This window comes from Condylura cristata, unplaced genomic scaffold (assembly GCF_000260355.1).
Source record: "Condylura cristata isolate star-nosed mole 26May11 unplaced genomic scaffold, ConCri1.0 scaffold00029, whole genome shotgun sequence".
Lineage (NCBI taxonomy): Eukaryota > Metazoa > Chordata > Mammalia > Eulipotyphla > Talpidae > Condylura > Condylura cristata.
This window is the reverse complement of record NW_004567130.1, coordinates 7,734,111-7,759,558: the sequence shown is the minus strand read 5'-3', so window position 1 is coordinate 7,759,558 and position 25,448 is coordinate 7,734,111. Positions and strand designations below refer to the sequence as shown.

Here is a 25,448-nt window from a genome sequence, read left to right as displayed (position 1 = left end):
TGCATACAGAACTGGGGTACAGGCCAGAGGTGCAGGGGCAGTGAGAGGATTCACCAGAGACAGAGTAGGGAGTAGAACAGGCCAACTGACAAAGTACACTGCTGAGGGGAGTAGGGGGTGGGTCAGGAGAAGTCTGCTGTGCCATGTGGGTCACCTAAGGGGCAGGGATAGAACTCATGCTGAAGTGGCTTTAGCTACTTAGTGCTGTGCTTTAACCCGCTGCACCACCAGGGAGGGCCCCCTGAGGGTTTATTTTGCTGTCCATTCTGTAAGGCTGTAGGAAGAACAGCAGTTTGGGGGTTGGGTAGAGTGGATGTAAAGCTTTGTATAAGTCTGGCTGTGCTTCCTGGGACAAGAGACTGGTTTTTCTGGGGCAAATTGAAAAGCTTTTGGAGACTTATAACAAGACAGTATAAAGTGGGAATAATAAAAATCAATATTTTGAAGAATCCCTGTAAAGAAAGTGGTATTATAGGGAAAATAACCCGCATATGATAAAAAGAGACCCTGTTTGGCACTATTACCACTTCTTTTATTCTTAACTTTCCTGTCTTGTGGCTTAATACATAATGTACGACAAGTACATTCTAATGCCTGCAAAAGCTAGTTTTGTTTAGACATATATAGTACGTCATATTATCAAAGACTACCAATATTTATTAATTATAAAACCCCCAAAGGAGCTGAAGAATACACATTCCATCTCTTTTCCAATTAATTCTGCACCTTTCCTTTGACACATACATGTGTTTCATCGCTTTTAATAGAGCAAGGAACCCCCTTGGCTCTTTTGTCTGTGCTTTGGATTGTTTAAAGGAATTATCCAGGATGTCATGGAGGCTCCGAATTCGTTGCTGGATGACTTGGGCGACCCCTGCTGGCTGGCTGAAAAATCAGGGGTGCCCACTAAGGCAAAAGCTATGCCCTCACCCCTAGGCGCTATATAAATTAGCCTGGCTGGTGTGGGCGATTGATGGTAGGGTATAATCATGGCTGTGAAGGCATGGAATTTATGCTTATTGTTATTATTTTCTTCATTATTGTTATTTAAATGTGGGTATTAGAATGCAGGGGACATTTCCCACTAGCTAATAACCATTTAAGTTGCATTTGGGGGCTTTCTCCACTTGACAACAGCTTTTCAAAATCTTGAGCTGTTAAACCCCCTACTGGGTTAATGTGGCAGAAAAAGACAAGAACGACACCAGTTAGGGGCTTTTTGTGTAGTTCTGTATGGAGAGCATCTGGAATAAAAGGGAAATGGATCCTTTAAGAAAATCCAATTAGAGAGAGAGGAAATATGAGTGGTAGAGAGGGAAAGAGGAGGAGAGAGTGGTGGGGCCTGGGGAAAGAAAAAATATGAATGAGAGCAGGTTCTACCCTAGTTTAGGTAAAAGACCTTAATATTAACAAAAGAAAATCCCTTATTACTTTGACTTGTTTCAGAAATCCAGTGTTCTCGGACATCTTCTCAGGAAACAGACACTGCAAGCAATCAGGGAACTGTTTGCACCCGGAGTTCAGTTTAAACAATAATAAATAAGACTTTGAAAACACATCACTGAGATGAGGGAGATCACAGATTTCTACAATTCCTCTGAGTGTGGGAGGTACCTTTCCCAGGACTCTTGTTTCTCTATTTTCATTGTATGGCCTTACAAAGATTTAGGGTGTTAAAAATTACCCATAGGGTTCTACATCCCCATGTGATAAAGAACTCCCCTTTTCCCATAGCTTTGCCTAACTTTTGTTCATATCTTGACTTTCTCTGTAAGTGGTCTCATTATCCAGCCAAAAAGACTCAGTTTGGTAGTTCTTGGTGATATTATTTGTATAGAAATTTCAAATGTGTGCAGTTTACCTAGATTTAGAGGATTATAAATAAAGCTACCACAGTCTTTCCAGTTTTCCTCATTAAGGGGATCATACTGTATTAGGATATGCATTTTCGTTATGACATATTAGAGCTGGTTGCATTTAGAGCAATTCTGAGGGGTGTTCTCGCAGCATTCCATGGAGGTCTAGCTGCAGGACTCCCTTTACAAGCAGACACAATAGGAGCTTTGCTATAATAGTCATATTATCCTAAATCCTCAACTTTTTTCATTTGTTAAGGAGTGATTTAACATTTTAATATAACTTATATTATCGCAGTTCTAAGAAACAAGAATCTTTAAAAACACTGCCTCAGGCAGGTCTCTCCTAAACAGCAAGTGAAGGGTGTGTTCATATGCCACACACCACCCTCACGCTGCTCAAATCCCTCCGTATGTTAATGCTCCTAAATGATATGGAGTGTGCACATCATGTGTGCACGTGTCCCTCCCAGAGACCTTCTTGGCTGTTTTTGAATGAAGGAAATAGGTCTCCTGGTGGTCTCTGAAGACCATTTTCAGTTATAATAGCCTTTGTTTTGCACAAGAACACAGAATCAAATGAAATTAAAATGCATGCACAGCACATGGGAGCCGCTGCTCCTGCTGGGAGGGCCGGCAGTGGAGCCTCCTCTGTGGCTTGGAGCGTCTCAGCCCTGATTGCCTTTGGAGGACTTGTCCCTGGCGCAGGCAGCATCCGAGCCCTTGGAAGCTGGAATGGTGACATGGGGTAGTGCAGGCCTTGCTCCTGGATGCAGTACTGCTGCTTGTGATCTTAGACAAGGGCCTGAGCTCCAGACCTAAGATCTACCTACCACCTAGTGTGCTCAAGGTCAGTGTGAGAGGGACTCAGCACTGGTCATTGGCTTCAAGCCATAGTGAGTGACACGTTTTGCCTCTGTCGTCCTTTGGACTTGGGAGCCACAGGGGTGAGGATGGGCACTTGATGTTAGATGCACACTTCTCACACACTCTTGCCATAGCTCTCGTAGCTAAAATGACATGACACACTCACTACATACCCCCCTCAAGCAGCATGCGTGCCACACACCCACACACCCTGTGCCCTCACTTCACATCCTGTAGATGCCCCCCCCTCACAAATACACCCCCTGCAGGTACTTTTGTGTGCATGCAAACACATCACATGGCCTGTGGTGGGCTGAAGCACCACGTGCCCTTGACCAGTTCCCAGCATGGATGAGGAAAGGATTGACCAAACCTGCTTCGACCAAACACCGTGATATTAGGACCAGGCTCCAAGGGCATAGCACCCCCAATGTGCCATGATTCTGACCCCAAACCTAGCCCTGCTTTTAAAATGGTCCTTTTTGTACAATTTCCTTTTCTCTGGTTACCTCACAAGAAGAGAGGAGGGAAATGGTATAAAGGCATTTTACAGTGCTATGAAAGCACTGTTTGCTGAGGGAGTCTATGTTCTTTGTCCAGTGACTGATTTGGTTCCACTGGGAGGGTACTGGAGCTGCCCTGTGACATGGGGTGTTTTGCTGTGAAGCCACATCAAGTTGGTACTGCTGGCATTGCTGCTGCTGTGGGGCATCTCCCTGGCGCTGTGACAAACCAGTAGAGGCCGCAGAGGCCTGTGCAGTACTCTGTGTTGGGCCGGAGCTCTCTGGGCATAGCTGTGAGAAAGGGCCTCTGTCTCTGCGCCAGGCCATCTGACAAGCCAGCAGAGATGAAGGATGCAAGTCTCCTGAGTCCGGAGGAGGGAGAGGTCACTCTTGGCCAGAGGCTAAGGGAGGAGCTGTGGGGCTAGTTGGAGGGGACACACAGGCTCCACATGTGGGTCCGTCGGGGTGATGTGAAGGGAGAGTCCATGTCAAGGATGCAGTCAGAGCAAAGCAGAGACATGACTCATTGCAAGGAGTTTTGGCAGAAGGGAGAGCACCTGGTTTGTAGAGAGGAGACCCGAAGAGTAGGGCTGCATGGCGGGTCTGGAACCCTTTGTTTTTGCACTGCCATCTGGGTGCAGATGGCATCTTGTATAGTTAATGCCTACTCATGGGTTTGGGGAAGAGTATTCTGACAATGTGCATTTCATCTTAATGCCACCTGTGTTCTTTTGCTTTAACTGCTTCCCACCAACCCCAAATGCCCTACTCTTTCACCCCTACCTGGCCCAAACTGAAATCAGTAGTCCTTGATTCTTCCCAAGTGCCACTGTCTCTTAGAGGGCATGAGCATCTCCCTTGATGAGGAGATGCTGTCCTGCTCCCCAACCCCTGTGTCTTTTGGCACTGACACTGCAGCTCTGGCTTACGGAGGAGTCACCCCTATCCTCATTTCAGCTTTCTTCCTAGGCTGGGGCACAGACTCCTATGCTTTGTGGGATCTCATTTAGCATCGTGTCCTTTGCAGGGCCTGTGGAATATCTGGGTGCATGAATATATTCTGGTCGGGGGAGTGGCATGTTTTGACACTGCAACTCCCCCACCTTTGCTTCTCATAGCTCAGGAGCCCAGGCATTCATGGATTTATCCAGAAAGAACAATATCTCTGTGTGGGCAAATCGGTACACAGGGCCCTGATGCACAGGATGGTGGTGCCGCATGCAAGGTCCCAACCCTTCTGGGGGAGTAGAAGGGAGCAAAAGCCTAACTCTAGGAAAGAATTCAAGAGAGGATAAGGTCGCTTCCTTTCCTGCACACCAAATATGGATGCCTGGACCAGAGGAGAAGCTAAGCCCAGGATATATTGTGTGTCAAGTAAATTAAGAGGCCACTTGAATTCTTCTGCCCATTAGCCTGCAGCTGGTCTTGCACAAAAAGTAGAGCTTACCCAGTGCCAAGGACAGAGCATGACACTTACCTGGAATGTGCAGCTGCAAGCCAGAGGGCCCATAAAATATCGGGCTATTCTTGCTTGGCTAGGTGGCTTTGGGAACTGGATCTGGAAGGTGTTTAAAGTGCAATCTTGCACTTTGTGGGTCTTCTTTGGAGGTGCCCTGGAACTCTCTGGACCACTAGTCCTCTGTCTTCCTTAGGCTCCTTTGAGCATCTGATGGTGTACCTCCTCTGACAGGTCCGGGTGTCCTGGCTAGACAGAACCAGAGATGAGTTGTGCTGGCCCTCCCCTCCCAGAGGACATCATCTGGTCACAGGAGACACTCTTGTATCCCGAGCCCTGGCAAACTCCAGTGAAACAAGAGTAGAGAACAGGAATGTCAGTGTACTTAATCGCTAATCACTCTTAGATCACAGCTTTATCATTGATGTACACACTTACTACTTGTACAACAACTATTTCAGGCAGTATACACGAAGGTTTTGTAGCCCGTGGTCATTTGAGCCATCAGAGCTTTGTGAGAATAACTGTAGCATTATTAGCCCCTTCTTGTCTTTGTGAGATGAAAATTTATTGTCTTATATTAGTATCTTCCTGTGGCTAAGTTTTAATGACAGGAAGTAACTATAGCTCTAAACTACAAGTGAACTCAGAAACCAAAAACCCTTCATGTTGTTGATTTCCAAACAATCCAATAAACAGAAGCTGAGCAGGGGTCAGAGCGGAACAGTGAGACTCCACTCAGCAAGGCTCAGGCTACCGTCTCCCCAGTTTCCCTCCCAACCTCAGGCTGCCCATTGCTAAGCTCTCTGAGGGGTACCTCATGGAGAAACCTTCCATCAGGCTTGAGGTAAGGAAAGTTCCTGCATTCCTGGCCCAGAGGCTTTAAGAGGGAGCTCACTGTATTGAGATATCTCTCCCCAAAGAACTTGGTTCTCAGGTCAGCTCACTCCCTTCTCTCTGGCCCCCTCTGACCCACAGTCTAACTGGGGACCCTAGAATCCTGGTATGGGTTCATCTGTACATGTAGGGGTGAGGCAGAGTGCCTGAGCCTCTCCCAGCTAGTGTTTGAAAGGTTCCGTCTTCCCATTCTGCTTCCTGTGCTTGTAGGTACACACACATCCACGTGCAGGTGCACTCACAGCTACCATGTGGACTGCTCTGGTTTTACAGTAGTTGCAGTGTTCCCTGGTGGGGCAGAGGGGCTGCTACATTATCACTTGATTGCCTGTGAATATATTTAAATATTCTTTGCAATTACATTTTACGGTTAGAGGTAAAAGAAAATCAACAAGATTGGCCAGCACAATTTTGATTTTAGTCTACCTGTTATAATGGATTCTACTTAAGTTTCGCACTTGGTACTGGAAGCCATTATTTGGTGTAGTTGGGTGACGACCTTTCCTGCAGGTGTCCAGGTGTGTGCGCGTCTCATTCTCATACAATATATACGTGTGTTCACAGAATTGAAAGCAGTGCCCACTGAATGCCTGCCAGGTTCCCCCCGGGGGTTGGGCTCCCATCATTTTGTCACTCTTCTAACTATTCCTGCTTCCCCTGTGGAGAAGTTTGTTTGCCTGCGTGACACAGTAGTGACCAGGAGGTCTAGGATTCGAACTTGGGTCTCCAGATCCCTGGGCTTTGGCTCTTACTGTAGCACACAGCATCCATATGGGTGAAATTAGGCTTTATTGATGTGACAAAGTCACCACATTCATGGTATGAAAGGTTCCAGAGTCACTTCACAAGGGGAGGATTCCACTGCCAAAACTTTCTCAGTAAGGTTTCAAACATGAAAGACCAAGTAATGGAGCCTTCACATCAATTACAGTCTTTCATGCAAGCAGGCTATTGAGCTAACGGATGTGAAACCTTCTCATTTATTTGATCACTGTGTTTACTGAAGGAAATGAAGAGTGTTCCTCTTCTTAACACTTAAGTACAGACTAGATAATTCCAGGGCATGAACTAAAGCAGAATACTCATAAAATGCTTCTGAGTTAAAATCACACATTGTTCTGGATCCCAAAGAGCAGAGGCCTTTTCTGTTGTTAATACAAATGATCATCTTAAGCAGACTTTTCACTCTGTGCCCTAAAGGCTGGAACTATTCCTGAGCAATGTGGGCACCTGTGGCACAGACTTAGGTGCAGTGAGCCACACAGGTCTCTGTGGATACTTCTCCACCTTTCTCTACCTCTCCTCCTACAACAACCCTCTCATAACCCTGCTTATATTAAAGGGAGTGTTTTGGAGATGAGGAGTCCCATGAAGTCTGTGGACAGATCTGGAACAGAAGAGGAAAACTGGGCTGCACAATTTTCATTACTGCCCCGCTGTTGCCCTTTGTACCTACTACTACAGATCTTCAGTGTGTAGTGGGAGGTACAAATTGCTTTCTGTTCCTAGTTCCAGAGTGGGAGAATGGCACCCAAAACACCCCCTGCGCTCACACATGATTGCACTGCTGAGCATGAATTTTGAGGAAAGGAATCTAATAGGCTCAGCTTATTAGATGTCTGCCTCTGGTCCAGTCAGTAGTGTGGGTCATCATGTATAAACTTGGTACTGGGAACTCTCCCTGCTAACTCATGATCAGAGTAGAATTTTTAAGATCAAGGCTGATGCCCCAAAGCCGTCCAGTACACTACCCTTTCCTCCTATGCTGAATATTTAGCCTATTTTCCTATTTAAAGATTCATATCAGAATCCCTGTTTCTTGGATTCTTCTATGTGAGTGGGGTGCTTTTTGCTACTCCCCTTTTCCTTGCTGTCTCTAAAAGTAAGCACTAGGGCCTCCCTGGTGGTCCAAGGTTTAAAGTCTCAGTATTATCAAGCTATCACCAGCACTGCCACCTGAGTTTAGTCCCTGACCAGGGAGCTGATCTACCTGGCACAGCAGACCTCTCCTGTCTTGCCCACTGCTCCTCTCAGCAGGGTATTTCAGTAGATATGTCTGTTCTGCTCCCCACCATCTTGATGACTCCCTGTACCTCTGGCCTGCACTCCCATTCTTGTATGAATAAATAAAGTCTTTTTTTAAAAAAAAAAGTAAGCCCTAGGTTCTACTCATCTTAAAGATATGATTACTCTACAGCAAAAGAAACATTACAAAAAACAAACAGACAGCCCACTAATTGGGAAAACATTTTCTCACACAAAAGTAGTGCTAAAGGACTGATCACAAAAATATATGGAGAACTGATGAAACTCAACAAAAATAAATCCAACCCCATCAAAAAATGGTCAGAGGAGCTAAAAAGACACTTCTCCAAAGAGGAAATGCAGATGGCCAACAAGCATATGAAAACATGTTCAACATCACTCATAATAAGGGAGATGCAAATTAAAACCACAATGAGATACCACCTCACCCCAGTGAGAATGGCACATCTTCAAACAACTAGCAACAACAAATGTTGGCGAGGATGTGGAGAACAAGGAACTGTCCTGCACTGCTGGTGGGAATGCAAACTAGTACAACCACTATGGAAAACTGTTTGGAGGTTCCTCAAACTGCTAAACACGGAACTTCCCTACGACCCAGCAATCCCACTCCTAGGTATCTACCCAAAAGACACAAAAACACTGATTGAAAAAGATACCTGCACCCCATGTTTATTGCTGCTTTATTTACAATTGGAAAAACATGGAAGCAGCCCAAATGCCCAAAAGTAGATGACTGGATTAAAAAGATGTGGTACATATATACAATGGAATATTACTCAGCAACCAAAAAAGAGAAACACATGTCTTTTGTAGCAACTTGGATGGAGCTGGAAAAGCTCATGCTTAGTGAGATAAGCCAGAAAGAGAAAGAAAAATATCGGATGGTTTTCCTCATAGCAGGAGTATAATGGACCAGGCAAGAAAATAACAAGAATAATGAACAACCATATACCAGAGACATTTTGTGGGGGTAGAGTGGGGAATGGGATCAAAAATGGGGGGTGAGGAGGGAAGTGCACAGGACTATGGTGATGGCACACGTATGACTTGGTGATGGGAAACCCGCGGGGATTACAATTAAGATTAAAAAAAATGTACAAAATGATGTAAAAATAAACTGTTATAAAAAAAAGATATGATTACTCTGAAAAAAAGCAAACAAGAACTAGCAAATAATTCACATGGAAAATTCGAGTTCTCAGAAATTTTGACTACCCTAAGTCCCATGTTTTTAAGTGTCTGGCATTCTGGTGTCTGAGATAAATGTTTTGCTTTGTTTCTTCCATCAGCTAGTATCAGACTGGCTTTGCAAAGCCCAGTTAATGCCCCGGTACTTGTTATCTGTGCATCTTTTCAGGGCTCTGAGATATTCTTCACCCCTAGTTCTGGAATCCTGTTAACAAATATTGCTAGCACAGACCTGATTTCTCATGATCAGGAAACCTACAATGATTGTACACAGCAGCAGCAAATGAACTAATTCCTGCCTCCCCAAGTTTTGTCCATTGTAAAGAGGTATTTTGTTTGTAAGAAGGGGCATTTTGCTGCCCTTGATCCCACTCTTTCAGAAATAGGGCTGGTTGTACAGGAGCATGTCCTGACCCTGTGTGCCAGAAACTAAAGATGGGGCTTCTCACCCATCATTTCTAGCTTTATTGTTCAAGTGGTTGGTGTCTAGCAAATAACTAGTCGTCAATGCAAAAGAAACCTAGAGGTGGGGGGCGGGAGATAAAGAAAGACTGAGTTAGCATAAGGATGTTGAGACATAAATAAGTGTGCCTGTGTGGAGCTTCAGTTGCAACTGTCAGAGGAATGATGGAGCGTGTGTACTTGGAGAGATCAGCAGCCATGCTTGCAGTGGAAATCCTCTCTGGAGCCTCTTGCCAAGTCCTGTCCCTGAAAGCAGAGGATGAGCTCTGGCACCGCTCCGTGGTGCTTGATTCATAGGCCATTTTTATCCCTCTGGGGAAAGCTGCAAATGAACAGCATTTTGGAGCCTGCCTCTGGTAATGACATGATTTACATTCCCCAGAGCAGGCAGAGGCTGGGCTCCTCACACAGCCCCAGGAACAGATGCAAACAGTGCAGGTGGGCACTGTGGAGAAGCTCTAGACTACTCCCTCCCTCTAGTTCCCCACCCAGGCCTGCACCAGGACCCATGCCTTGTACTGAGCGTAGCTTGTACTGACTTTAACTTTTTGCTCTTTTGTTCTCCCTCACTGAGATGTTCTAAACATCAGCTTTGCACCCCACCATATGCAGGGAACTAAGGAGGAGTCCAGCCAGAACTCTGTCTGGTGAGCCACTGTCTGGAGCAAGAACAGATACCTCTAATTCTCTCAAGGGGTTCAGGAGTAGAAAGACCCCCAGTGTGAGCAGGAATCCTGTACTGGAGAGAGCCACAGGGAAGAGGTGCTAGAGAGAGTTAGGCAGGCACAGAGGGTAGGACAGGTAAAAAGACCAAGGAAAGTCCTATGCCTCTCTCTATCCTGGACCCCTGGCAAACACAGACCAGTTCTGTTCTCTTTTTTTTATTGAGAATGTCATATAAATCAAACCATGTAGGGCATACCTTTTAACAGTGGCTTATTTCAGTCAATCTAAAGTTTTGAATCATCCATTTTACTGACTGTGTCAGTAGTGCATTTCCCTTTTAGTACTTAAGGAATGAACTGTTGATGCAGTGTAGACACTCAGTGGCTTGTCCATTCACTCACCAGAGGGCTTTTGGGTTGTTTCTAGTTTGGGGCAATTATGACTAATAACTGCTATAAACATTCACTGACAGATTTTATGAGAATATAAGTTTACATTTTTTAGGGCAAATAGAATAAATAAATTTATTTCCTCAAGAGTATTCTTGCTGGGTCATATGGCAAATATAAATTTCATTTTATAAAACCTGAAAAATACTTTCCCAGAATGACTTTACTATTTTGTATCCCTGCCAGCAAAATATGAGAGTTCTAGGAAATCTGTCTCACCTGACATTGTCAGTATTCTAGTTTAAGCCATTCAAATAGATATATAGTGGTATCTTGTGATGGCTTTAATGACTAATGACATTAAACATGTCTGTATATGTTTATTTGCCATTCTTACATGCTCTTTTGTAAATTGACTATTAAAGTCTTTTGCACATTTTTAAAATTGAATCATGTATTTTCTTATTGTTGAGTTTGGAAGCTCTATCTGGTCTAGCAATAAGTCCTTTAACAGATAAGTGATTTACAAATATTTTATCTCAATATATATCTTGTCCTTTTATTCTTTTAACTGTCACAGAGCAAAAGTTCAAAAATTTTATGACATCAGTTATTTCTTAATAGATCATGCTTTTGCTAAAATAAGAAATCTGTCACTAACCCAGGTCAACAAAGTTTTTCTCATACTTCTAAAAATTTTAGTTTTTTATTTAGATCTAGTTCATTTTGTATTAATTTTTGTGTAAAGTTTGAGGGTCAGTCTGAGGCTTATTTTATAACGTTCATTTTTATGTGTGAATTGTGTACTTGTTCCCAAGCCATTTGGAAAGATATCTTTTTCTCAAATTATCTTTGTACTTTTGTCAAAAAGGAATTGGCTGAATTTGGATGTGTCTACTTTTGGGCTCTTTTCTGTTCCACTGATGTATGTGTCTATCCCATTACCAATACCACAGTATCTTTGTTACAATAGCTTTAAAATAAGTCTTCACAACTAGTAGAATCACTTCTCTAACTTTATTCTACTTCTTGAGAATTTTTTTACCTTAGTTCATTTGCCTTTTTTATGTAAATTTTAAAGTAGCTTCTCTATAGCCACAAAATTTTCTTGAGATTTGGATTGAAGTTATGTTAAACTTACACATCCATTTGGGAAATATTTTGTATTATTTTGAATTGTAAATTCCATGAATATGGTATGTCTCACCATTTATTTAAATATTTGGGTTTTTTATCAGTATTTTGTGATTTTCAGTAAACAGCTTTTGTACATGTTTTATTAGGTTTATAACTTAGTATTTAATTTTTGGAGCTCTTATAGAGTGGGGTTATTTAAAATCTTGCAATTGTTATTTGTATAGAAATGGTTACTTTTGGTGTGTTGATCTTCTGTCCTGCAACCTTATAAAACTCACTCAAGGGTCCAAGGAGTTTTCTTTTATAATTCTTGACATTTTACACAAAGATAATCCTGTCTTCTGTAAACAGACATTATCTTTTCTCCTTTTCAATTGCTATGCCTTGTAATTCCTTCTCCTGCCTCTGCACTGGCTAAGACTTCCAGTATTGTGTTCATTATGGATAACTTGAGCAGACATAATTACCTGATCCCCAAAGAAAGTAGTCTTTCACTTTAAGTATGATGTTACCTTAAAACTTGTAGCTGCCCTTTATTAGGTTGATGAAGTCTTTTATACTCCTAGTTCATAAGCTTTTTTCATGAGTTGATGTTTGATTTTGTTTAAATGCTTTTCTGCATTAATTGATATAAACATGTGTTTTAGTCTTTCCCCCCATATTATCTTTGTCTGCCTTGGGTATCAGTAACCAAGTGTCATAAAATGGGTTAGGAATTAGTCTTTCCTCTAGTTTCTGGAAGAGACTGTATAAAATTAGTATTGTTTCTTCTTTAAATGTTTGGTAGAATTTACCATTGATACCATCTGGACCTGCAGATATCTCTTTTTGGATGTTTTTCAACTATGAATATAATTTTTACTAGTTAAAGGACAACTCACTTTATTTCACTTTGGATGAGTTTTATAGTTGAGAGTAATTGGTCCAGTTCATCTACGTTATTGAAACCATATATGTAAAGTTGTTTGTAGTGTTCTCTTATTCTTTTAAGTTCTTATTCTTTTAATTTAAATAGTGATTTTTTTCTTTTTCATTCCTGATATTGATAGCTTTTGCTTTCTCTATTCTTGATCTGAATGGCGAGGCACTTATCAACTTTTTTTTCTAAAGATCCAGCATTCTGTTTCATAAATTTTATGAAAAGATATTTTACGGTCTTCTTAAGTTTTTTTGATTTTTGCACTTTTATTTCCCCTGCTTGCTTGACTTATTCTATTTTTTTTCTAGCTTATTAACATGGAAGTTAAGATTATTATCAGACATTTCTTTTCCAATATGAGCATTTAATGTTATATGTTTATCTCTAAGTCTTTACCTACATTCCCCAAGTTTTATGTTATATTTTCAATTTTGTTCAGATCAAAATATTTTTCTAACTACCCTTGAGACTTATTTTTGGACAGTTATTTAGAAGTGTGTTATTTAAACTCCAAGTGTTTGGAGATTTTTTTGGTTACCTTTTTTACTTTCAGCTATTATTCCATGGTGGCAGGAGGACATATTTTGCATGATTTCTGCAATTATTTTAAACTTTTAGTTTTATGATCCAGAATATGATCTATTTTGGGGGATGGTTCTGTGTGCATTTGAAAGAATGTTTTTTGCTGTTGGTAGCTTGAGTTATTCTCTAAATGTCAATTATATCTATTTCATTAATGGTATTGTTCAGTTTTCCCTATTTTTGTTGATTTTCTTCTGATTATGTTTGCCAGTTCCATCAACTGCCAGGAAAGGAGTATTAAAATTTATCAGTTTATCCATTTCTTCTTTCAGTTCTATCAGATTTTGTTCTATATAGTTTGAACCACTGTTCACAGGTAAGTACATATTCCATGTTATTTTAAGCTCTTGATGAGCTGGTCCTTTTATCATTGGGTAATATGCTTCTTTAACCCTGGTAATTTTCTTTGCTTTGAAACCTATGCTCATATAATATAACCCACTTCAGGTGTTTTTATATAGTCTTTTATCTATCTTGTTGTATCCTTTTAACTTACTTATAGAATTATATTTGAAGTGAATTTCTTATAGAAGCATTTAATTAAGTCAATTCCATTCTGTCAGTCAGTATGTGTGTATGTACATGTATATTTGCATGTGTTTCTGTGTATGCATTTAAGTGTCTGTGTGTGACTGAAGTACCATTGTTTTACAACCTTCTTTGCATTGGACAGTATAGGATTTCCCCACCTCAGATATAGTCATTATAGCACTCCCATCACTAAAGCACTGTTAGTCTTCCACCATAGACCATTGTGCTCTTTCTTCTTTCTTCTCCTCCCCACCTCATCCTCCCCATCTCCCTCCCCTTATGGATACCTTAGATCTGTGGTCAGCTTTCAAGTATTTGTCTTAATGTTTGTCTTTGTCTTACCCTTTGACTTTCTCTATATTCCATATATAAGTGACATACTTTAGTGTTTATCTTTCTCTTCCTGGCTTATTTAACTTAGCATAGTCACTTCCAGCTCCATCCATGTTGCCCCAAGTGGCAAGAGTTATATGAGTTTATTTTGATTGCTAAGTAGTATTCCATTGTGTATTTATACCACATTTTCTGGATCCATTCACCTGTTTTGGGGCATTTAGGTTGTTTCCATATTTTGGCTGTTGTAATAGTGCTGCAATAAACATAGGCGTGCATGTTTCCTTTTGAATTAATATTTTTGTGCTCCTTGGGTAGATACCAAAGAGTAAAATTTCTGGTCATAGGCAAGATCCATATTTAGTCTTTTGAGGAATTTCTGCATGCATTCCATAGGGGCAGAACCAGGCTACGTTCCCACCAACAATATAAGAATGTTCTTTTTTTGCTCCACACCCTCTTCAACACTTGTTACTGGTGTTTATGAGCCATTTTCAAAGGTGGTATCTCATTGTGGTTTTGATTAGCATTTTCCCTACAATAAGCTTACGCTCTGTGTTTAGCCCATTTACATTTAATATAATTATGGATGTGTGGACTTATGGACTTATGTATGCCATGTTAATGTTTGCTTTCTGTTTGTCTTTATTTTTCATTCCTGCTTCCCCTTTTCTGACTTCTTTTATGTTATTTGGACTTTTTGGTAATCCCTTTTTATTGAGATATTGATTTATATCATTATATTAAGTTTAGTTATACAACAGAATTCATTATTTGTATGCACTGCAAGAAGATTGACATAATACGTGTAGTTACCATTCATTATACTATGTTACAAATTTTTTTTCTTACAATGACAAGTTCTAAGGTTTATTCTTTAGCAGCTTTCAACTATGCATTTCAATTTATCTCTTGCACTTTTGACTGTATTTTATAGCTTTTTAACAGTTGCTCCGGAGATTACAAGATATTATATTACAATACAAACTGAAAAGTATACATATATACTTTTATATATTTGCATTAATCTATTTTTGATTTATGTTTTATTAGTTGAAATGAAATGTGGAGAGTTTATTATTACATGGGAACCTTTTGTATTTGTCTTACTATGTCTACATAAATTAAAACTCTTATCATATAGGGATAAATTAAAACTCTATCATACAAGTTAGTAGAATAACTTGTTATAGTTGTTCACTTAATATCTCTGTTATCCTCCTTTCTTCTATTATTATTTCATTTCTATATGGATTACTTCCATTAGCAATTATTTTAGAATAAATCAGGTTGGCAGTGAATATTCTTAGTTTTTATATTAGTTAACTATTGCTGACCACCAAATTACTACCAATTTAGTGACGTAAAGCAACACAAATTTACTTTTCAGATAGCTGTATGGGTCAGGAATCCTGGCATGGCTTAGCTGGGACCTCTGTTTTATAGTCTCTTTGAGATTGCAAAGTGTCAGTCATAACTGAGGTCTTGTCTGAATACTCAGTTGGAATTAGAGAATAATCTACTGTCAAACTCACATGATTATTAGCAGATTTTATTTCTTTTTAGCTTGATGGACTAAGAGTCTCCATTTCTTGCTGGCGATTGGTCAGAATTCTCTGTGTTACTTACCGTATAGGCCTTTCTCTTTCTAGCATGGTAATTGCTTCACTGAGGTGTGTGAGCTACAAGGACAATAGAAGATTTGTTAGTAATTCATAAAATGTGGTCTTACATAACAAAATCACACAAGTGGCATCCATTACTTTTGCCATATTCTGTTAGTTAGAGACAAGTCACAGATCCTGCCTATTTGCAGGAAAGAGTAGATTGAACAGGTATGAAGAGGAGGCAGGCAAACATATTAAGAGTATTTTTGCCAACCTTTATATGCCAGTTTTCCTTTATCTGAGAATGTCTATTTCACCATCATTTCTGAGGAACATTTTCACCAAGTGTGAAATCCTGGGTTGATCATTCTTTTAAAAATATTTTCCCATTTCCTTCTGGTATCCATAGTTTTGTTGAGAAATCCATGGTAATTTGAACTGCTGTTTTCTGTATACATAATATATCCTTTTCCCTCTGGTTGATTTCACAGTTTTTTCCCTTTGTCTTTAGTTTTTTATACTTCGAATATGACGTCTGGTTGTAAATTTCCTAGGGTCTATTCTGTTTGTGGTTTATTCAGCTTCTTATATCTAATATAAAAGTTGAGACTTTTTCAGCCATTATTCCTTCAGTTTTGTCCTACTGTATACTCTTTTGTTGTTGACCTCTGAAGCTTGAGTGTTATACCTCTTTGTTTTGAACCATAGATCTTGGGATTGTTCACTGACCAGAAAAAAATTATTTTTCTCTCTCTTAAGCAGATTGAATCATCTTTATTGCTTTTCTATCTTTGGGTACATTGATTTTTCTCTGTCATCTCCATCCTGCTATTGACCTTCTAATGTGAGATTTTAATTTCAGTTATATTTTTTTAATTCAAAAATTTTCATTTGCTGCTTCTTGGTATCTTCTGTTTCCCTGCTAAGGCCCTCTATCTTGCTATTATTTGAAGAGTCATTGACTTACTTGTTGAAACATTTTTAGATAATTGCCTTAGAATTTGTCAGGTAACCCCAATATGTGTGTTAGTTTAGCATAATTCCAAAAAACATTTGGTGATTGTCTTTCCCTGTGCACGCTGAGATTGTCCTGGTACTTCTTATGTTGAATAACTTGAGATTACATCTTGGATATTTTGATTTAAAAAATATTTCCTTGAGATAATAATCATTGGTTGTATTTTTGGAAGTATAGGGCCTCTCCTCTTGCCCCCGCTGCCATCCTGGGCAATTTGAATATTATGTTATGAAATGCTGGGTCTTGTTTGACTCTTATGGAAAATGTTGATATTTTGGTTATAGTAGGCAGCTGATCTGGCTTGGGTTTAGAGCAAGGTTTGACCAGCTTTTAATGTAAGTTCCATTCTCAAAGTCTTGTGCCATGTTCGTCAAGTTTGTTGCACAGGTACACTATCTACTGTACAGGATATTGGCTGCGGTTCATATTGTATTTCATTCAAAGACTTTAAGGCCACATCTGCACACATGGAACTCAGGAGTAAATCCAGGAATTCATAAACAGTTCTGTGTGGTCACTTTCCTGAACAGCTCCTTCACTTTAATTTCAACAATACTTTTTGATTCCTAAGGCTATTTTTGGTCTTCCAATCAGAGAGCTAGGGCTATATCTCTCCTGCACTCCAAATAGTCTTCTCACTATTTCTCTCTACACTTTTCAAATACCATTCCGTCTGCCTGGAAATACCCCCCCTTCTGCCAATCTCTACATATCAAAGTTTGCCCTTCAAAATACTTTTCAGATGCAGTTAATTGCAAGAAAACTTTTATGTTGATGACTCCTTGCCTCCTTCTTACCCCATCTTGGCCATGTCCTTAAGTGATAGAAAACTGCCAATGCCTTGAAGGAAGGTGAAATGTGACTCTTCTGTTTAGCCTCTGCAGTACTTGGAAATTATCCCACTCAGATATTATTGTTGAATGATAGTAGATAGAATCAGGCCTCTGGTGATCAGAATAGGTGATTGCCATCTCTAGAAAGTCTCCCAAGGAAATGAGGGAAGGGCATGTTTATGATATAAGGATTACTGGCAACAGGGCACTTTTGGAAACCCCACTATATAGATGAGAACTGTTTTGTAAATGGGAGATTATCTGTGACATCACCTGTTTGTTTTTCCTTAAGTCTTAATACTTTGAAGAGTCAGGAAATAAGAAATCCCTATGAAGCATGAGATTCCAGGACTCAGTCAATAGTTGACAGCAAAAGTAGAAGTGTAAGATAATAGAAGCTGATACCACTTTCAGCCCATTCTTCTCCCCTTTGCAAAGCACTGAATGACAAGCAGATTTCTCAGTTCCAAGCAGGCAGTCACATTCACGTGACAAATGTGTCTCTGGACAGAGGAGCTTGTTGAGTGATATTTACCAGGGTCTCTGTGTAGGGCCCACACTTCAAGTCTTTGGCTGCTCTCCTATTCAGCTGACACTTATGGGTAGCCAGAGGAATAAAACTTCATTCTCTACTCTCCAGTAGGATGGCAGCCATGGTGATTTGTTTAAAAACTCAGAAGTGTCCTGGTTTCTCTCACTTCCTATATTCATTCACTCCCTACCCTAGTCAAACCCTAGCAGGTTTGAAGAAGCTTAGACCCCCACAAAGGGGTAAGGGAAGTCAGTGCCAAAGACCAAATCTGGGTTAAGTTCACTCTACCATTTGGTTGTCCTTGACCAAGTTCCTTGGCTACTCTGAATTCCACAGATACAAGCTGGAGCTGATAAGAACCTCCTCATAGGGCTTTTGTATAAATAAAATTAAATCCATATAAGAATACTTTGCATGCTCTAAAGTGCTCTCCAACATCATCATCCACTTATTTATTCAGCAATTCCTTCCTGTACATCTACTGTTAGCACAGGCACTGTGCTAACTTCCAGATGGTATGGGCCAGGAAGAAAAGCAAGCTAATGGCTTTATCAGCCATCATTGAGGTTCTGGGGTGGAAAACAGGGGGCTGGTCCAAAAATTATAACTCTGATGTCCCTGAGACTGTTACACTTTTTTTTTTTTAAAGATAGATTTATTTGTGCATACAGAACTGGGGTACAGGCCAGAGGCTCAGGGGCGGTGAGAGGCTTCACCATAGACAGAGTGGGGAGCAGAACAGGCAGATGGACGAAGTACACTGCTGAGGGGAGCAGCGGGTGGGTCAGGAGAGGTCTGCCACGCCATGTGGTCACCTCCGGGGTAGGCGGGAATCGAACTCATGCGGAAGTGGCTTTAGCTTCTCAGTGCTGTGCTTTAACCCGCTGCGCCACCAGGGAGGGCCCAACTGTTACACTGTTGATGTTTCTCTAGGGCTCAGCTCTTGGGAACCATTCCTGCTGACTAGGTGTTTGCATGACCTTCACTCCATGAAACATGGTCGAATTAGGATTCTATGCTCATTTACCAGGTGAATGACCCTGGGCGGTTCAGAGAAACAGAACCAGTAGGGGAATCACAGCCCCCTCCCCAACCCCCCCACAGAAATATAATTATGAAAGCTGAGAAGTCCCACATTCTTCATTCAGCCAGGTGGTGATGCAAGAAAGCTGTTAGGGTACATTCCAGTCCAAGTCCAAGTCTAAAGGTAGAAGACTGAAGTCTTACCTGAAGAACATGTTTTTGTTCTATTCAGTTGAATGAGGCACACCCACTTTAGGGAAGACAATTTGCTTTTCTCAGCCTATCAATTCAAATGTTAGAGCCTGAAACTCTCATAGACATATCAGAAGAATGATAAACTAAATATGTGTCTAGAGATGGAGAGGAGAGTACAGTAAAGTCCATACGTTGTATTTTTCATCAGACCATGTTGAGGTTCACCTAGAGTGGTCAAGGTTACCAGGCAGCTTCACATGTTGCCTCTCAGGTACATGGCAACTCAGTGAAGTATTCCTTGTCTTTCTTTTGTCATGAAATCCTGATATCACAGGTTCATCATCTCAGTCATTTGAGGCAGGTCATGTTCACCTGAAACCAAAATCTCCATGTGCAGGACCAATTCCCTCTGGGGAAAGTCTGTCCTTTCCCGACCCATCTTCCCAGCATGTGAGTGTCTTTGATGGCCAGGTTCTCTGTATTCTTCCACACTAGTCCTTAGTCAAATGAAACTTTAAAAAAAAATGTGGTGCAGGCTGAGAGTTACCTGTGGACTAGATGTCACTCAGCATTTCCACAAAGTCTGAACATAATTATCTTGCCAAGCAAAGCTAAGCACTCCATGCAGAGTCTGCCTCTGTGTGTTTGGAGGGTCGTGAGGGCCGGGGGGTGGGAGGCAGTGCTCCCGGGGCGTCTGTCTTGGTCTCACTGGGCCATAGTCCCAGCCTTTACCTTTAATAAGCTCTTTGTCATTTCAGTTCTGCTGATGAATCAAGACACCCCTGGTATTTCTGTTTATTTAACACTGTGAGTTGTCTGTTACAGGCTATCTATCATAGGGGAAACATGGATTTATTAATTAAAAAAATTGTAACATACTCATGTAGAACTTGGAAGATGGACTTCATTTAGCAACGTTTCTCAAGCCTCTGCTTCAACAGTGCCCCCTCTACCTGGCATTGTGTCCACTGTGTGTGTCTGTCTTTTCATCTGGAAAATGCCCTTTTAGGCTGAGTGCCTACAAACCTAGCATGGTACCTGGCACATGGTAGTTGCTTAGTTACTGTTTCTGGAATGGTGTGGAATGGAGTTCATGCTAGAAGGATTGCACAGCCTCTCACTTGAGCCAGCCCACCACGGACACAGCAACTGTTTCTTGCTGTGCAAGATGCAGAGATCACAGGTCCCCTTCTGCAGGGATCACAGCTGAGGAGGGTGATGGCCAGAAACTGCCAGCCAGGGTGCATCTCCAGAAAGGCTAGTCAAAAGAGAACCACAGAAAGCCCAAGGAAGGTGCAGGGAGACACTGGAGGTACTTTGCCACAGGTCTGTTGGACCATGGAAGGACTTGGGACCTTCACACTGACATCAATGCCTGCACTTTCTCTGACTGACTTTGTGTGCAATCTCTCTGCAGAGCCTGTGCCAGCAGTGAGACAGAGAGTGAAGCCGGAGACCTCATGGACCAGCAATTTGAAGAGATGAACAACAAACTGAACTCAGTTACCGACCCTACCGGCTTTCTGCGAATGGTTCGCCGCAATAACCTCTTTAACAGGTGAGTGTGGGCTCCACCTCTCAGGCCCAGTGCAGGCAGGGCGTCTCAGGCAGACAGTGGGCGTTCAGCTGATGTTTCTCCCAGCGGCCAAGGCTTCTGGCCTATGTGCTGTGTTGCAAAGGTGAGCACGACACCACCTCATGTGCTCCCCAGGGCGGTGGCATCAATGTGACACTTCCTGGTCAGGTGACAGGCTTGATGCTATGATCCACATTTGGTTGTGATGGGAGATACAGGAGCAGGCAGGCCTAGAGTTGACTTGGGTGTGGAAGGAGAGCAGAGCTATGCCCTCTTTACTGGTAAGTCATGGGCCGTGTACCTGTATTGATTATGCTAGCCTGAGTCGGAGGGGCTCAGGGAGCATGGGACACAGCATGGCAAGAGGAAGAGATGGCAGACAAAGGTACACCCTTCCTCTCTGGAACCTGATCTCTCCATTACTTCCCTAAATAGGCTTCAGTGGCTTTAAGATGAGCTGAAGTTAAAATTGCCAACCAGCCCGGCCCAGCCCTGCCTCTTTCTCTCAGGATGGCAGCTAAGCTGCATCCAGATAAAGAAGACCAGGCAGTTGGAGTGGAGGGTGGTGTCACTGGTGTCTTGACAATAACACTTGGACAGCCCTTTCCAGAAAGACAACCTACATTCTCTCAGGTCCCCACCATGGCCCGAGGGCCTGTCTTTAAGGGCAGCAGATGAAGCCTAGAACATAGGAGGGACATGGCTGTGCGCTGGGTGGGGCATTCTGTGCCTGTTTGTCCTACTCTGGCCCCAGCTTCCCCTCATTACGATGCTGTCAGGGTGACAGACGTGTTTATTTTCCCAGGGGTGAACTGGCTGGGAAGGAGCCAAGGGCAGCTTGGTTGAAAGGAGGCCAAAGCTGATTCATGGCCTCATGTTCAGTTGTCTGTCTCACCCCTTCACAGGTGCCCCCCTGGCTTGTAGTTACATGTAGGGACATGAGCGAGTGTGGGAGGTGGGTGCTGAGGCTCCACTCCCCCAGACTCAATGCTTGGGTCACAGGCTCTGGTCTGCCCACTACCAGCTGGGTCACTGTGTGAGGCCTATTTCATGCTGCCAGCTCAGTTTCCTCATTGTAGAAATGGGGACAAACTTGATACCTTTAAGGGTTCCCTTCATGTGGGGATTAAATTCAAACTATAATAGCAGGCTTCCTAATGCTTCAGAGACACTAAATACATGAGTTTCTACTGTTTTGAATAAAGGGGTAGGACAGTACTGAATTTAACTAAGGCAGCATGATGGGTGAACTTAGGAAGGGGTGGAAATTGTATGGGCCTGTGCAGCCAGCTGGCGTTAGTCTCCTTGGGTTGTGGCCTCAGTGATCCTTCCTCTTCCTGTTCTACCACATGTCCTGCATACAACAGTGCTAAGGGCAGATGATCAGGTGGTCGGGACCCCCTGTAGTAAGGTACACCAAGTCAAACCCCCCCCCCGGCCCCAAACCTCAGGCACCACATAAAGTGAGGCATCAAGTCATGCCTGACTGGGATCCAGGCCTTGTACCGACTCGGTGATTTTTTTGTAGATTCCTGACCTAGGGCTTGCAGGGTCAGATCCCCTAGAGCCATGGGGGTGCAGAGGAAGCAGCCTTGTGTGCTAGAGCAATGCACCTCCCCTCTTTGCCACACTCTGTCCACACGTCCCTTGGCCCTGTGTTGCTGGGTCAGGGCACTGGGCTGGTTTGACAACGAGGCTGTTGCAACTAATCCAAGTCAAGCAAAAACTGGCTTAAAGTTTTCTCTCTGGTCACTTCAGGAACTAGCTTTGCTCTGCCTTTGTTTTTTGAGGTCTCTGCAACCACTTTTTTCTTTGTGCCTGTGCACTTTGGAAGAAAGCGCATGTGCATGTCAAGTTCAAGCAGGTTCCTTAATGAGGGATAACAAGGGCCCTTCTCTCGTTTAACACTTTGATCCTGGTGTGGCCACACAGAGCAGAGCAGGAGCCCTCCGAGGTTTCTGTCCTGATGCTTTGGGAGTTATGTGAGGACTGAAGGAGGGTATCTGTGTGTGGCTCTATGTGCTGTATACCCAGATGGTAATGGTATGAGGTGTGTGCCTGAACCTGGTAGCCATCAGCAAGCCACATTTATTACTGAGAGGAGGGAGATGGGACAGGCTTACCTGGATTCCCGGTCCAAGGTACCTTGGTATGGGAGGTGTGTCCATCCAGGACTAATTACGACCCACATTCCAAAGAAATGTTCTGGCTTCTGTTATCAAGAATTTTTAAAATCTCATATGGCTTGTATGAGTGGAGAGGGACTTTCCTGTTCTTAGAGATTGGTGGCAAGAAATACAAAAGGTAAAGATGTGTAAAGTGCCCTGCTCTAAAGAGACATGCCACAGTGGGTAAGAACCCTCCCTGCCTCCCTGAAGTTTCTTGGACTTCAGCCAGCACCTCAGCTCCTCCATCCCCTATCTGCATCTAAAAGATGGAGTGGAGGATTCTGCAAGGGAGACCCCTCTTGAGTCCCTCAATAGAAATCACTCACACAAAAATCTGGGGACCTGTAAGAAGAAGGGAAAGAAGCCACCACTCCTTGGGGCCATCTTCTCCAATTGTGGCCTGGAGAGAAGAGATTGAAGGGGAGGGCAGGTGAGAGCGGCCCACTGTGACCTTGTTTCCCTGCCCACAGGTGGGTTGAGTGGACAGGTGCCCTTCTTAGTGCATAGGTTGCATGGCTCAGTCACTTGTTGACTCCCCCTCCAGGAGGCTGCCTGCTGGGCAGAGCACTCCCAACAGGATTACCGGGTGCAGCCAGCACAGGCCATAGTACCCTCACCCCAGGTCAGACCAGGTTGGATTTCTCTAATCCCCCAGGCTCTGGCGCCCTGTGTCTGGGAATGCCACAGAGGGCCATCTTGGCTCTCAGAAGCCAGGGAGCCTGGAGCGGGGCTATCAGTGGTGTCTGCCTTTTCCTGCCTGTCATGTTGGCAGTTGGGAGTAGTGCTCCCAGAGCCCACCTGTCCTCCGAACCCATGAGCGAAAGCCTGCAGTGGAGATGGGTGGGATGCGGTGTGCACCCATAGGAAGCTTGAGCTTCTAAAGATGTGGGCAGGAGTGACTGGAAAGAAAGGTGTATATCCTCACAGGGTCTGTCCAGCCCCTGAACTGGAAACTGGGAGGCCTGTGGCCTGCTCCAAGTTCCTGCCACGTGTGCATCTGTGGCGATGTGTGGCTCTGGGTCTTTATAAACGTGTCACTCCTGCTCTAGCCTGCAGCTGTGCATGGATTGTAGACCGGGCGTACAGGATCCTGCGGGCTCCATTTATCCCCATGTTCCCTGGTCTTGGCTTTGTCCTGTGGTGAGTCACGTAGCGGGCAGAGGAACCCTGGGCTTTGGGGCAGGCAGACTTGAAACCTGCCTGACTCTACTTTGCACTAGTAGGTGACCTTGAGCCATTTTTTTCTTACTGGGAAAGTAGGAGTAAAATGCTCCTGATGGAGCGGCTCTAACAGGTGTGATGACGAGCGGGTAGAGCCTGCTGTGTTGTAATGGTGCTGTCTCTTCTGGCACTGTGTCTGAGGTTCCTGCGGCACTGCTTAGTGGGGTATATCATTCACGTTTCAAACCAGATCTCCCCCTGCAGCCTGATAGAGACATACAGCTCGGTGCTGCCTCCCCTTGCCGCCCCCTCCCTGCTCACCAGATCCCAGAGACTTAATCCATGCAGTGATGACCCTACTGGGTATCAGTCATAGCAGCAGCCCAGCTTTGAGCCCGAGGTTCCACACTCAGCTTCTGGCTGGGTCCTGTGGCCCTGCCCTCTGCTCTTCGCTGGTGGTCTCATGCCTCCAGGCCAGGACTCTGGCCTACCTTCCTGCTCTCCCAGACAGGGTCTCTCTAACTCTGACCTGAGCCAGCCGCCCCATTGGTCACCTCCTCATGGTGTTGGTTCCAGGCAGAGACCGTCCCTGCCCCCAGCTGTTCCAGAGCTGCCCGCGGTGCCTGGGCCTCGGGCAGGTGAATCTGTCCTGGTGTCATCTGTCAGAAGGCGCCGCTGGTGCTGCCTCTCCACCGTGGGCTGTGCCGTGCACCACCTTGCGGCGCCTTCCAGGCCCACAGCCTGGGTGCCAGCACAGGTGCTCACCCGGCTGTGCATCTCTCCAGACAGTGCAAATGCGCTGCAGGTGTGACATTCGAAGTACCCAAATCAAGCCCACCGGGGTGGTGACAAGTTTTTTCGTGATGCAAAGGATTCCCCACAGTTTTCATCTAATATCAAGCTTGCCAGTATATTTTAAGGCATGATTTAATTTATAAATAATGTTTTCCTTATCCCTTGTTTATATATTCACTTTCTTGTTCCAGAATTTATTTAATACAATTTACCAAAACATACAGCTGCTACCAGAATAATAAATGTATAAAAAAATAGAGGGAAAAGAAAAGTAGAACAAGGAAGTTTATATAAAATACACGTGCTGCCAGCGCTGCTGGAGATGGGCACAGAGAGCCTCGGAGGCCCAAGCCCAGACCTACCCATTTGATCTGTGTTTGAACCAAGTTCCTGGGTGCTTCGTGTGGAAAGGAAGGTCTGGAAAGAGCTGTTTTGTCTGAAGCTGCACCTTCTGCATCCCTCTGGCTCTCAGGCTACACACTGTCCCTGCAAATGCAGTTTGCCAATGAGACCCTCGGGTCACCCAGTAACATCTCTGCTCTCCTCTCTACTTCCGCTGTCATGTCTTGAGGCCCCCACCCTGAACTCCCCATCTAGTATGACCCTAGGAGCAAGCTCTGAGGGTCGCTGATGCTCAAGGTTATTCCGGAACCTCCCAATTGGTGGTGTAGAGCTGGGCTCCACCCATCCTGCACTCCTTTTGTC

At 43.4% G+C, this 25,448-nt stretch overlaps 1 protein-coding gene across 1 annotated transcript in view; it reads left to right on the top strand.

The window, feature by feature from the left end:
• Nucleotides 1–25,448, top strand: part of TTC28 (tetratricopeptide repeat domain 28) — a 538,163-nt gene that overhangs the window by 477,009 nt on the left and 35,706 nt on the right. The window contains exon 13 of the mRNA XM_004690666.2: nt 20,461–20,601. Coding sequence (XP_004690723.1) covers nt 20,461–20,601 — 141 coding nt within the window. The remainder of the gene's footprint in view (nt 1–20,460; nt 20,602–25,448) is intronic.